The following is a 13,759-nucleotide window of genomic DNA, read 5'->3' as shown; positions in this document are numbered from 1 at the left end:
CTTTTGGATGCGTGTAATCCGCCTTTTGCGGGAGGCGCCATCATATGGCGACGCCAATACTGGTAGAAAGCGAAAGCACCCCCCTTTTTTCGGCTTCGGGGCGGAAAATAGTGACAGTGATTGCAGTATATCATGTTCACGCAGTATGGTGGAATGTTACAGCGTTTTCACAATCCACTCGTAACGCACGCAATACTGTCTTCGTATTGTCAGAGCATGTAGCGCGGACCGTGTTCGATGTGACAGAATAAGACGCTATCAGCGTGCAGGTTCTCGGCAGACAGGAGAGCGCGGAGGCAGAGAGAGAGAGAGAGATGGATCTCAAAGCGCAAAGCAGTCAGGGGTTTGTTGATGTTGCAAAGCTAGGTGGAATCATCTCCTTTGACTTACGAGCGGCGCATATGCGCGAGGTGTCTTGTGTTAACGAGCACAATGCGGACACCGCGGCGCCGGCATGATGCAATGGGCGTCGCTTTCTCATCGCGTCATCTAAATGCATGCAGCTATAGGATTTCGTCTACGAAGCTTGGCAGAGAGGCACTTATACACACCCCCTGAAAAGGGCATTGTCCCGGCCGGAATGCACACTTGCAGGAAACGCGCGGCAACGGATGATTCAATGCTGTAGCTGGTTTCTGCCCTCAGGAGTGAGAACGGATGTGGTCGCAGTGGTAAGAAGGTTCTCGGTGCACAGAGAATGGTCATTCTGTTGTGAAAGGATCCACAACCGTTCTGCCTCCGCCGCAATTTCTGCGGAATCAACGACTTGGTGACACATGCGCATCTCCTACATATCGGATGCGCATCTCTGTCAGGAACCAACGCTGTTCTACGTCCAGAGCGCTCCACTCTGCAAGTGAACGAGCATGAACCCTCCAGGAGACTCATTTGTGCCGGGCGGTTTCCTTGCCGTTGCAAACGGTTGGACGAAGACGACGACTATCAAGCTCCCTAACGAAGTGCATCTGATTGCGTACACCGAAGGAACAAAATCCGAATGCTTTGGCGTGCACGAAGGTGAGCCTTTAAGGTAAAAAAAAAAATACTGTGCGTCGTGCAAGAGTGTCAAGTGCGTCATATGCTCCGAGCGGCAAGAACACAGATACTAAAGGTATGTATGCATCTAAAGGAAATATGCATGATGAAAAGTACCTACTGGAGTTTGCACCCAGCCTGTAACGCACCAGTGATTGCTGCAATGAGGATTTCTTCGGTGCGTGATTGCTTTAGTTGCGCCGGGGCCTGATGGCGATGTATTTTGTTGTTTCTTTTCTTTATGTGCGAAAGGGCTAGGTAGCTTAGATATCACAGGCGGCTGTGTGCGCTAGACCATAATATTTAGCATGTTTTATCGTGACTGCCACCTGACTAACAAGAAAACAAATACGGCGTTTGTTGTAATGCACTGTCGTTCGCGAGCCTCATGACCAGCTCAACCACTCTGCTCGCGAACGGCGGTGCATCACAACAAATGCCCAATATTTTTTTCTTTTTAGTCAGGCGACAGTCGTGATAAAACATGCTAAATGTTACGGTCTAGCGCATAACGACAAAATACTTCGCCATCAGGTTCCGTCGCACATAAAGCAAACACGCACCGAACAAATGCTCATTTCGGCTCACTGGTGGATTACAGGCTTGGTAAAACTCCAGTATATAGTTTTCATCATGTACATTTCCTTTAGATGCATACATACCTGTAACGAAGTGTTTTTCGCACAGTCGAGAGTACACGGTCGGTTGCAAAGGTCGGTCATTCACATCTTGACCCTAATTCAAGCTTCATGTCGTTGTTGGTCGCGGCTCGCCAAAGGAAACCTGAAAAACCGTGTCTTGCATCCCAGCACGCCTAGAGAGTGGCAACCATACGCGGCAGACGTGGTCGGCATCGCTTTGCCAAGCCTAGCTAGCTGTGACGGTCACCGTGCCGCCCTGTGCTGCCAGCCCCCGTGCACTGGCAGCGCCGAGAAACACCGTCGACGCCGTCCAATGTGTTTCCATCGGTTGCCGCTACGATTTCGCGCATGCGCAGAAAACTCGCGCAAGAGGCGGATTGACTCGATGTATTCATTACTTTGGGTGAAGTCTGCCTGGATCAATCCTTTATTACAATGCACTTCTACCAAAAATGTGTTCCACAGTACGGCAGCCGGTCCTCGGTCACTGCCGACATCTCTCTGGGCGTACATGACTCTGAGCAATGTCTCGGTGTGGTCAGGTTCCTCCGATAATGCCTTTGGAGCTGACTCGGGAAAATGGAAATCAGGCATCGATTTACCCGCGGTGGAATTTTGGACTTGTTTTTCTTTGAGCTCAATGACAGAATCAGTGGTTAAGTCCAAAGGTGATTCGGTGAAAATCTTCGGTAAATCTGCTGTCTTCATAGAACAATGGCTGTTGGCAGCATGAGCAGACGGCTTAAGGTTCTCGATGGGGTGACAGAGAAGTGCCACTGTCTGCGCGGCAGTTTTCTCATACTCTAGTGCAGCTGTGGCGTCTTCTGCACAAACATCGCCTTTAAAAGCCTGCAGCTTCTCGTTCAGCACACACAAGCCATCGTTGCATGCTTTTAGTCTCGCTTGTATAATCTTTAGTGCAAGAATATTTGCTGTGTTCGAATTCAAAAGCTCTCTTGCCGGATGAAACAGCCGGGTCAGAAAAGCTCGCTGAATATCGCGCTTCTTCATGATGCCAACCATGACAATTCACTGAAGCCCTCTTCTCTCTGTCCGGTTCGATGGCGGAGCTCCTGGTATCTTCCTAAAGGGCCGTTGTCTTTCCTCTTGCAACCTCCAGGATCGATGGAGGAGGTCACATTACCCTCCTGGGTTTCGGCACCAAAAAAATATAGGAGGGCAAACACCAAGGCCGCCTCTGAATATGTTTAATACTGGACTGTCCCTGGCTATCAATGTCCCAACACGGCACTCAGTCTCTTGCAGTCTCTCAAATCACTTCTTCCTCCTCATCCTTTTGCTTGCTGATTTTATCGCGAATCTGCAACAATGTTAGCCTTTTATTAGCCAATCCTAACATTAATAGTAGACCAGGTGAGCATGCAACCAAGCAGGACACGTGTTAACCTTGGGAATGGGCACAACTGCTTATCAGTCAAGTAATGGCTGAAAAATGTGCATGATAGGCAACCTTGACCAACCTTGGGCAGTTGGAAACATGTTCACCTGTGATGTGGTGCAGATGGCGGCCCACCAGTTGCTGATGCACTTTTCGAGTGCGGTGCACAACAGTGCTCTGTCTGTGGTGCGGAGCCATGCTGCTCCAGGAGGTGGCCGGCCACCCGACCTGCACAAGACCCAGTATGGAGACCTCTGCAAGGTGGGCTTTTTAACTGGAGTGCTCGGCCCAGTATAAGAGGTGTAATCTCCTGGTCACATAATGGATTCTGGGGCCAGATCCCGCGACGGTTCCGTTCGGGAACTGGTTCCTTTCGCCGCTCCTAATTGGTTGCTGCGTCACGTCCGGCGTGACCCCCAAAACTTCCGGAGGCGGCTCCACGTTTTTCGCCTACGTCACGGAGCGGCACGGGGCGGGGCCACCGCTCCGAAAGGAACCGTTTTGCCGGCCGGCGCAGGAACCGCGACGAGTTGGTCTGCTTCGAGATGGAACCGCTCTGCGCTCGCTGTGGCGCCTCATGGCCGTAGTCGAGCGACGGCACGCGCCGCGCAGCTGCTTGAGTACGGCCGTGGTATTCTTTTTTTGTGTGTGTGTTTTTTTTTGGGCAGCGCTTTGCGGGTTTAGTAAACTGACGCAGTAAAAAAGAAAAACGAGACAACGCCTTCTACATGTCTCAGAAGGTTTTGCCATGCCGATCGCGAAGCGAAGTGGGGACGAAGGGGTATGCCGGGCTGCCGTCAGAAGCAAAGGTGCTCTACGCGCTTCGATCGCTACTTTGCGATCGGGAGCTCTCGGCCAACAGCAGTGCGACTATTTGAATCCGGCAGTCGTAGAGACAAATAATTCGCGTCCGTAAGTGCGGGCTGAGTTTTCCCTCCTTCTACATCAGTGGAAGGGGAGCAGACGGTGGCTGACTGGGTCGAGTGCAGTCGGATTCCATGTGTCATCGGCTGCGTCCTACATTGACAGCTATTCACGGAAAGGTCGCGCATACTCACGACGCTTGAGCGGCCGATAAGGCTACGGACGCTGCCCCGCTACATAGGCAGGCGCGGACGCGCCGGCGCGGTGCCGGTATCAAGCAGCTCGTTCGTACTCGCAACGGCGGCAGCAACTCCTCCGTCAAAGAGCTAGCGTGATTCGGACTGCATACTACGGGTGTTGTAGACATCGTTATTAGGATATTTGCCACTCTGTGCGAAAGGCAGAACTTACAAAAACTTCACAGCGAGCGAGAAAGCAGACGACGCCGCCGCGCGCGCAACACCATCTAGCGGCGAAGAAAGGTACTCATGAGCCAAGATAATTGCTTGGCAGTTGTTAACAGGATGCTTCTAAGAATATTTCAGTCTATTATTCACTAGTTTGCATTACTATGTAATTATTAGATTTATTTCGTGCTTAACACCACTTTGGTACAAGTATTTGGTACCAGAAAAAGCCACATGCTCGTGATGGACACGCCTACGATCTGGGGCCATCGCTGATTGGCCGCTGTCTTTCTCGTCTTCGCCGTGAGGTGGCGCCCGCTGCCTTGCTGACGTCAAATTGACGTCATCTTGAAAGAGAACGGTTCCCGAAAGGAACCTCCGCTGGATACGGCCCCTGCTCGCTGGCTTCTTCAACACCAGGTTGCACATCCTAGGACCCATGTTGTGTAGTCATGTTGCCTGCCAAAACTGTAAGCAAATAAAGTTGACAGCTTATAGACTGAGTGGCCCGATAGTAAGCAAAGCATGGTTATTAACCGGGAAAAGCTTGCACCCAGTAGTAACAGCAGCAGCTAGCCTCGTCTGCTGTTGCTGAGCTGGGGCCAGATCCCACAACGGTTCCGTTCGGGAACTGGTTCCTTTCGCGGCTCCTAATTGGTTGCTGCGTCACGTCTGGCGTGACCCCCAAAACTTCCGGAGGCAGTTCCGCGTTCTTCGCCTACGTCATGGGGTGGGGCCACCGCTCCGAAAGGAACCTTTTTGCCGGCCGGCGCAGGAACCGCGACGAGTTGGTCTGCTTCGAGATGGAACCGCTCTGCGCTCGCTGTGGCGCCTCATGGCCGTAGTCGAGCGACGGCGCGTGCCGCGCAGCTGCTTGAGTACGGCCGTTGTATCCTTTTTTTTGTGTGTGTGTGTGTGTGTTTTTGGGCAGCGCTTTGCGGGTTTAGTAAACTGAAGCAGTAAAAAAAAAAGAAAAACGAGACGACGCCTTCTACATGTCTCTGGAGGTTTTGCGGCAACACTGGCAAAGGCTGCGTGCCGATCGCGAAGCGAAGTGGGGACGAAGGGGTAGGCCGGGCTGCCGTCAGAAGCGAAGGTGCTCTACGCGCTTCGATCGCTACTTTGCGATCGAGAGCTCTTGGTCAACAGCAGTGCGACCATTTGAATCCGGCAGTCATAGAGACAAATAATTCGCGTCTGTAAGTGTACGGGATGGGTTTTTGTCCCCTTCTACATCAGCGGAAGGGGAGCAGACGGTGGCTGGCTGGATCGAGTGCGGTCGGATTCCATGTGTAATCGGCTGCGTCCTACATTGACAGCTATTCACGGAAAGGTCGCGCATACTCACGACGCTTGAGCGGCCGATAAGGCTACGGACGCTGCCCCACTACATAGGCAGGCGCGGACGCTCCGGCGCGGTGCCGGTATCAAGCAGCTCGTTCGTACTCGCAACGGCGGCAGCAACTCCTCCGTCATAGAGCTAGCGTGATTCGGACTGCATACTATGGGCGTTGTAGACCTCGTTCTTAGGATATTTGCCACTCTGTGCGAAAGGCAGCACTTACAAAAACTTTACAGCGAGCGAGGAAGCAGACGACACCGCCGTGTGCGCGACACCATCTAGCGGCGAAGAAAGGTACTCATGAACCAAGACAATTGCTTGGCAGTTGTTAACAGGATGCTTCTAAGAATATTTCAGTCTATTATTCACTAGTTTGCATTACTATGTAATTATTAGATTTATTTTGGGCTTAACACCACTTTGGTACAAGTATTTGGTACCAGAAAAAGCCACATGCTCGTGGTATACACGCCTACGATCTGGCGCCATCGCTGATTGGCCGCTGTCTTTCCTGTCCTCGCTGTGAGGTGGCGCCCGCTGCCTTGCTGACGTCAAATTGACGTCATCTTGAAAGAGAACAGTTCCCGAAAGGAACCTCCGCTGGATACGGCCCCTGTATCCTTGTGTGCAGCTGGTACCTGCCGAGCGGTTCTTGGGCTGCCTGGTGGACCTGTGCCAGGCCCTGTGGCAGGTGATGTGCAGCTACCAGGCCCTGCTCAGCTGGCACCACGACCGAGAGCCTGGTACGCAAGCATGGCCTTTGACATTGCTGGCACGATGTGTATTAGACATGGTTGGTTGTGCCACTTCACAAGAGCATATGACATGAGTGAGAGGTCAACTGAACCTACCTGGACCCTTCAGGTGCACTACTCCTATCCTGTGCAGGCATGCCTTATATCTATCTATGTAGGCTGGCCGTTAACCTAAATATGGTCACGACTGTATGCTAATGATTATGTGGGAGATAATAGGGGCACAGGTTAATGAAGTAGTAAGGAAGTAGCAACATATGTGAATGAGTCTGCGCATGGGGAGTTGCGTCACACCCTTAATGGCGGAGCTTCAATTTTTTATTCGCAAGAAATATTCTGCAGCACTGAACATTTATAATCATAAAGAGGCAGACTCCTGTGCACAGTACACTTTTGCCAGCTTTGTTTTGCTCTAAATATATTGTTCTTTGCTCAGAAAATATTTAGTTGAGGATTCGACGGAAACCCGTCCGGCAAGGGAAATTCAGCATATTGACGAAAACAGCACTCGAGAAACATAGCTGGTGCACACTATGGCATATAGAGGTGCAAATTTTGCATATAGGTGTGCAAATGTTTAAGCACAATTGTGCAATATTTTCTGAGCCTATTGACGAAAACAGCACTCGCCGAAGTCACAGACGAAAAAGAAAAAGAAAAACAAAACATAAACACATTGACGTTTCGGCACCGCTACGGGTGCCTTGTTCACAATGGAAATGAAACGAGATGGGCTGTTGCTTATGAAGTTAAAGTGTTGCGTACAAAGTGCATGTACATCTCGGGTAGATTTCCCCGCGTCCTGTTTATCACTTCGCTTGTCCGTCGAGAGGACGCCAAAAGATTCCTGCGGCACCCTAACTCGTTTCAAGAAAGCGTCCAGTTCACTATGGAACAAGAAGTCAACGGGCGACTCCCCTTCCTTGACATCCTTGTTGAAAGAACAAGAAACGGTCTAGAGATGAGTGTATACAGAAAGCCTACCCACACGGGTAAATATCTGAATTTCCATTCAGCGCACCCATTAGGGCATAAGCGATCGGTTGCCTCGGCGCTTTTTAATCGGGCCTTCAGGATTTGCTCAAGCCCAAGAAAAACACGTCGTGAACTGAGCCACATACGGAAGGACCTTAAAGAAAACGAATACCCTTCCCAAGTCCTCCGTTCACAAGAACTATGCGCTGCAGCCCCTCCAACCGGAGAAAGAAGAGAAAAGAAAAAGCATGCTGTCATTCCTTATGCCCAGGGCGTCAGCGAAACCTTATGCAGGATATCTGCTGCCTACGATGTCCAAGTGTCCCATGTACCATCCAGCAAGCTCTGAAATCATCTGGTACGGGTCAAAGACCCTTTGGAGAAGACAAGCTACCCTGGCGTCGTCTACAAGATTCCTTGCAAAGATTGCAGCGCTTCCTACATAGGCGAAACTGGCGACTTCAGAAGACGATTGAAGGAACACCAACGTGACGTAAAGAACAAAAAAGTGACTTCTAACGCTCTAGCAGAGCACAATCAAGACACGGGCCACCTGATTGACTGGGATTCCGCGCAGATACTTGAAAGGGAAAAACTGTTATCTACCCGCCTACTCAAGGAATCATTACACATCCAAATGACAAGCGAAGTGATAAACAGGACGCGGGGAAATCTACCCGAGATGTACATGCACTTTGTACGCAACACTTTAACTTCATAAGCAACGGCCCATCTCGTTTCATTTCCATTGTGAACAAGGCACCCGTAGCGGTGCCGAAACGTCAATGTGTTTATGTTTTGTTTTTCTTTTTCTTTTTCGTCTGTGACTTCGGCGAGTGCTGTTTTCGTCAATAGGCTCAGAAAATATTGCACAATTGTGCTTAAAAATTTGCACACCTATATGCAAAATTTGCACCCCTATATGCCATAGTGTGCACCAGCTATGTTTCTCGATTTCCGAGGTTATTCTTTTTCCTAAAAAAATCTCAAATTTAGTGTACAGAATACTGTCTCAGTAGCATTGGAGACGTTTGTCTGAAAGTATAAACTATGCTTTAGTGGCAAGTTAGGCTAATGAATGGCTCTTTCAATTGTAAATTTGAAGACAGCAGCAAGTTGTTGTCTTCATGCGGCTAGTGTAGCCAGTAGGTACCCAAGGTCACACCTGACACTGCTGCACGCGCAGAAAGGGACTGCGAGAGCTCCATTGACAGAAGAGCTTGTTGCAGAGTCATGGCATATTGTTTGATGTCTATCAGATGTTTTGTTTGCAGGATTTGAATAAACTCATTCAGCAGTCGTGTATTTTTGCATGGGATTTTTAAGAGGACTGTTTCATATGAGCAATACAGTCGAACCCGGATATATCGAACTTGAAAGGGATCGCGAAATAGTTCGATATAGCGATAATTCAATATACAGAAATCGGCTTGTGACAGTACTTACGATGCCAAAAAACGATACCGTATTTGTCGCGTAATCAACCCACTCGCATAATGAACCCACCCTCCACTTTTACACCCGAGAATTTGAATTAAAAAAAAAGCGTTAAGGCCAGCTCGCTCACATGCAAGCGACTGAGCGATCTCAGCGACGAGTGGCAGCGACAGAGTGAAAATTTTCAAACTTGTTGGAACTGCGTCCCTCTCACCGCTCGAGCCACCGCGGCAGCTCAAGACAAGGTTTCTGTGTCGCCACGGCGGCAGAAATCGCCAGCATTTCTGCTTGCATGTCGATGGCGCGCGTCAGTCCGTTTCGGTCGTCTCATCCACAGCTCATTGGCAGCGTGCCAAGATGCTGCGCAGCGATAACGTCGGGGCGCGTTTATCTTTTGATAGCTCCTGCGGTGGCGGGGAGCGAACTTGGCAGAGTGCCCGTGATGGCTTGATTGCGCAAGCCTGGTTCGATTTATCACGCCGCGCTTGGGGCGGGCGTCATGATCGCAGCAGCTGACCGCGTGCTTTCGCTGATTCATACATGCAAGGATAAACGATAAAAAATAAAATAAAATAAACATCCCCGCAAAAAAAAAAAAAGAACCCTGCCGCTTCTTAACGTCCGCACCCGCCATATCTTACGCTACCCCGCGCGTACAGCACAACGATAAGAAAGGATGACTCTCGCAAAAAAAAAAAAAAAAAAGAGAAAAAAAAAAAACGAAAAAACTGCCGCTTCTTAAAATCCGCAGGCGCCATAGCCACGTCCGCCGCCGCGCCGCCGCACGCAGAGGGTTCACAACACACGCTGGAGAAAGCGTCCGACATCTGTCTGAAAACGGGCTGAGCTGGCTTGGCGCATGCGTTGCGCGTGCTGAAGGAGAGAGATAGCTCAGCAAAAGAATGGGCGCACCCACGCACATGGCTTGCAAACGTCATGTGTTGGCGCGCGGGAAACAACTGCAGATGCGCGCGCCTTTGGGGAATGGGCGCGGTGCTGCCCAGACCAGCCGTCGCCGAACTGTCCCCTCTCATTCCTTCCGCGCGTGGCTTGAAAACGTCACGCGGCAAACGGCCAAGGGTAATGCGATCGTCTTTGGGGAAGGCTCACTTTCCAGTGCGTGGTGCGGAGTTCGATATATCGAACGACCGGTGAAATTGAGTTCGATATATGACGCGGCTTTCCTATACTTTTACATGGGATTTTCAAGGGGATATTTCGTGAGTTCGATATAACCAAAATTCGATATATCCGGGTTCGATATAACCGGATTCGACTGTATTTCAGTTATACACAGGCTTGATAAATTCAAGGTTGAGTGTAATTTTAATGGTTAGGTTAGTGTGCACAACAAGCCTCCTGGAAAAAATGAGACGAATGAAACTGCGCATGAAACCGCTGGGCAAGCTGGCAATTGTTTTGTGGGATGAACATAGGCATTAAGTGCTTTTGCGGCTCTTTCATGTTGTTCACAGTGGCCGCATTGACCACATTGAGCCGTGAGCAATGTGGATTGATTTTGTTAAGTGTGAGTGATCGTGGCAAGATTCTGCAGTTGGATTGAATAGGTAAATTTCTGTCAGTATGCCAGTGTATGTCGCTTGATGGTACTGTGAAACAGTGGGATGCTGTGCAGCTGAGGAGAGCCTGCGGAGCGAGGACATTGAGGCGCGCTATGTGAGCGAGAAGCTTCGGGAAGGACTGCAGCGAGTGTGGCAGGACATCCAGAAGAAGGTGACGCAATTCCTGCTGGCCTCTAACATTGCAGGCTTCAAGTTCAACCAGTTCATCCAGGTGCTGGACATAGTGCGCAGGTAGGTGCTGAGGCTGCTGACAGTTGCTACTCATAAGGGGTGCAGTGGTTAGCCTCTGTGGGTGCAACCAGACTTGTGGGGTTGAGTGGCTCAAAGCTAGCACTGGTTTCAGCCAGAGGGCATCATGTTGCTACTTGCCGGATAAGCCTGCCAGCAACGTTGTCTGGCCCATGCAATCAAAAATTCTGGACTATAGTGACTGTGCAGCACTAAACCCGCATCACTGGTGTTTTACTTGAAGGAGGCAGTGCCAAAGGAAAAAATCACTGTAATCTCGTTGCCAGTCCTCCCTTTTCTCTGGTTATTGGTCACTGTACAAAGCAGCCCACTGGTTGCCAACTGAGCATTGCCCTTGTGACCTTTGTGCACGGGGGAACGCAGGCTAATGGAGCTTGGACAAGACTTCTGCGGCAGCCCCTCGGAGGAGCTGCAGCAGTCCTTGCGGCAGCAGAGCTTCAACTACTTCAAGGACTACCACCGGTGCGTGCTGCCTGTCTGTAGCCCGCTCTCATTTCATTCTTCACTCCGAAGCTCCGGTGATGGTGGGATGTATATTGTACGGGCGGGAAAAAAGAAAGCTTCTCACCCTGATATCTGCATTAACAAGGATGCTGTGAGGTCTGTTTGATTTTCACGTTTCCAACTGTGATTCTGGGCGAATGCTAGAGGTCAGGAGGAAATGCTTGGTGGGGATTGTCCTTTAAGATCTTTATGTGCTGCACATTGGTATGTAACATTCTGTTCTTTCAGTCCTTTGGGATTTTGTTCCTGAAAGGGGTGCAAAGTCACCCTCAGAAACCATGGCTCAAATGACATTCAAAGGCCCATTGTAAGCTTACAGTTATGGGAGAGTCATTGAAAGAGCTAAGTGTAGACCAGCTTCTCCTGCAGCACTTTATCCCAGGCTTCAAAAAAAAAAAAAAAAAAAAATACGGACTCAGCATTTTCGCAACTCTCTTGATATATTCCCCGAAAATATTGGCATTTTGGAATTGGGAGAAGTGACAGCAATTGGCTGCTTTAGCTGTTTGGGACCACATGAGAAAGTTTTTTATTGCGTAGAGAACAGATATGAGTCATCACCTCTTCTTTTGGAAGAAGAGAAAATGAGACACCCAAACGGGCCTGTTAATGGCACTGCTGACTTGACCAGTGATGTTCTGATCTGAGTGTACCTTATGGCACTCGCATGTGGCCCTCATTCACAGAAGCTCCCATCACATTTGAAAGTATGCAGAAAGATGGTTGACAGTGGCTCACATTGAGTCCATTTCAGTGAACAGTGGCAAAACAGTTTCTGCTAAAATAACTCCACAGTTAGTCGACTTTTTTATCCACATTTTTATGATTGTATTGCCACATGATAGCCACAGTTGCTTATGTGCATGTGCCATAAGACTTCATATTGCCAGGGGGCGCTCGGAGCGAAAGACGAAGTGGCGCTCGGAGAAAAAGGACGAAGTGAATCGGCTCCGGACTAGAAGGACGTACCTAAAGCTTGGACCGTGTAATTCCACCTGCACCAGCTCTGATAACCTAGCCCTAGTCGCCAATATCGTGACAAATCTGGTGGAGGTCAGGTCTGATGTCCCGTACCCCTCCGCTAAGCAGGAGTGCTGGTCATATATTCGAGGAAACGCCTGTTCACCGCACCAGCCGCAGGCAACGAGGCCTACCACCTGAGTTTTCCCCATCGGCTATGACTACCGGCAGCCACGACGTCGTTGCACTGCCTGGAGCGGCCCCTACTTACGTGACGTTTCAGAACCCCCGCGTCCCAAAGACCTTTCACGGGGACACCTATGAAGACGTCTACGACTAGTTGCAGCACTACGAAAGGGTAGCTACCTTCAACCTCTGTGATGATGCCGCCCGGCTTCGCAACGTCTACTTCAGCCTTGAAGATGGTGCGCGGACATGGTTCGAGAACCGTGAAGACCAGCTGTCTTCCTGGAGTGAGTTCAAGCGTCATCTTGCGGCTACTTACGGTAGCTCAAATCACCGCGAACGGGCCGAACGCGCTCTCCAATCTCGGGTTCAAATGCCTAATGAAACCGTCGCAGCATATATCGAAGACATGACACGCCTCTTCAAGCGGGCAGACCCTACAATGTCCGAGGACAAAAAGCTGCGCTACCTCATGCTTGGCGTTAAAGAGCAGCTTTTTGCTGGCTTGGTGCGCAGCCCACCGAAAACTATCGCAGAATTCCTTGCGGAAATATCCACGATAGAAAAAGTGCTTCAGCAGCGAGCTTCGGCACAGAATCGTACCGTCCACGCCACCTCCGTCTCTGCCGAGTTACCATCGCATGGCATGGACGCATCAGCGCTACGTGAGCTCGTACGTTCGATTGTGCGCGACGAACTCAGACTGCTGTATGGCGCACATCAACCAGCTTCTACCTCCATTGCGAGCGTTGTCCGCGACGAAGTGCAGCAAGCGCTCCGGTCTCCGTTTCCAAGCGGTGAACCTCACCCTGCTCCTCCTCTTACGCCACCTGAGTGTCAGCGTCCCACATACGCCGAGGTGCTACAATACTCTCTACCCCAGTCGCCGACCCTCATTCCTGCTAACATAGCTGCACCAACAACACCGGCCCCCGTGATCCAGTACATAACGGATTCCCGACCGTCTAGACGGAAAGCAGACGAGTGACGTACCCCCGACCGACGGCCTTTATGCTTTCACTGCGGCGAACCGGGTCATGTCTATCGGCGCTGTCCCTACCGTCGACTGGGCCTCGAAGGTTTTTCCGCCGATTCTCCGCGGCCTCGCTACGGCGAACGGCCCCGAGCCGTTCAAGATTTCCTCAGTGCCCAGCGCCGTGGTGTTCCGTCTCGTCTGTGGCAATCTCGATCACCGTCGCCCAGGGCTCGCCCTTCGCCATCTGCTGCGAGGCCCTCATGGGCAGCGCAGGGCCGATTGGCCAGCCCCCAGCGGGAAAACTGAAACCAGCGACCTTCGGGGGTAGGCTCGCTGGACATCGCTGCGCGGGAGACCCCCCATCGACGCGGACACGGAAACTCTACGAATCGACATTGGAAAAGTCCGCGGTTGCCGATTATAACGCTACCTCGACGCCACCTCGA

The 13,759-nt window shown here is 50.7% G+C and overlaps 1 protein-coding gene across 2 annotated transcripts in view; it reads left to right on the top strand.

Annotated features, from left to right (window-relative positions):
- Vps50 (vacuolar protein sorting 50) overlaps window positions 1-13,759 on the top strand; it is a 220,625-nt gene that overhangs the window by 53,956 nt on the left and 152,910 nt on the right. For both annotated transcript variants that reach the window (XM_084595738.1, XM_084595737.1), the window contains exons 10-13: window positions 3,199-3,336; window positions 6,320-6,431; window positions 10,492-10,669; window positions 11,051-11,149. In XM_084595738.1, the coding sequence (XP_084451864.1) occupies window positions 3,199-3,336; window positions 6,320-6,431; window positions 10,492-10,669; window positions 11,051-11,149 (527 nt within the window). The remainder of the gene's footprint in view (window positions 1-3,198; window positions 3,337-6,319; window positions 6,432-10,491; window positions 10,670-11,050; window positions 11,150-13,759) is intronic.

This window comes from Amblyomma maculatum, chromosome 2, assembly GCF_055883805.1.
Source record: "Amblyomma maculatum isolate TAMU_Amacu chromosome 2, ASM5588380v1, whole genome shotgun sequence".
NCBI lineage: Eukaryota > Metazoa > Arthropoda > Arachnida > Ixodida > Ixodidae > Amblyomma > Amblyomma maculatum.
This window is presented reverse-complemented; position numbering and strand designations above follow the sequence as displayed.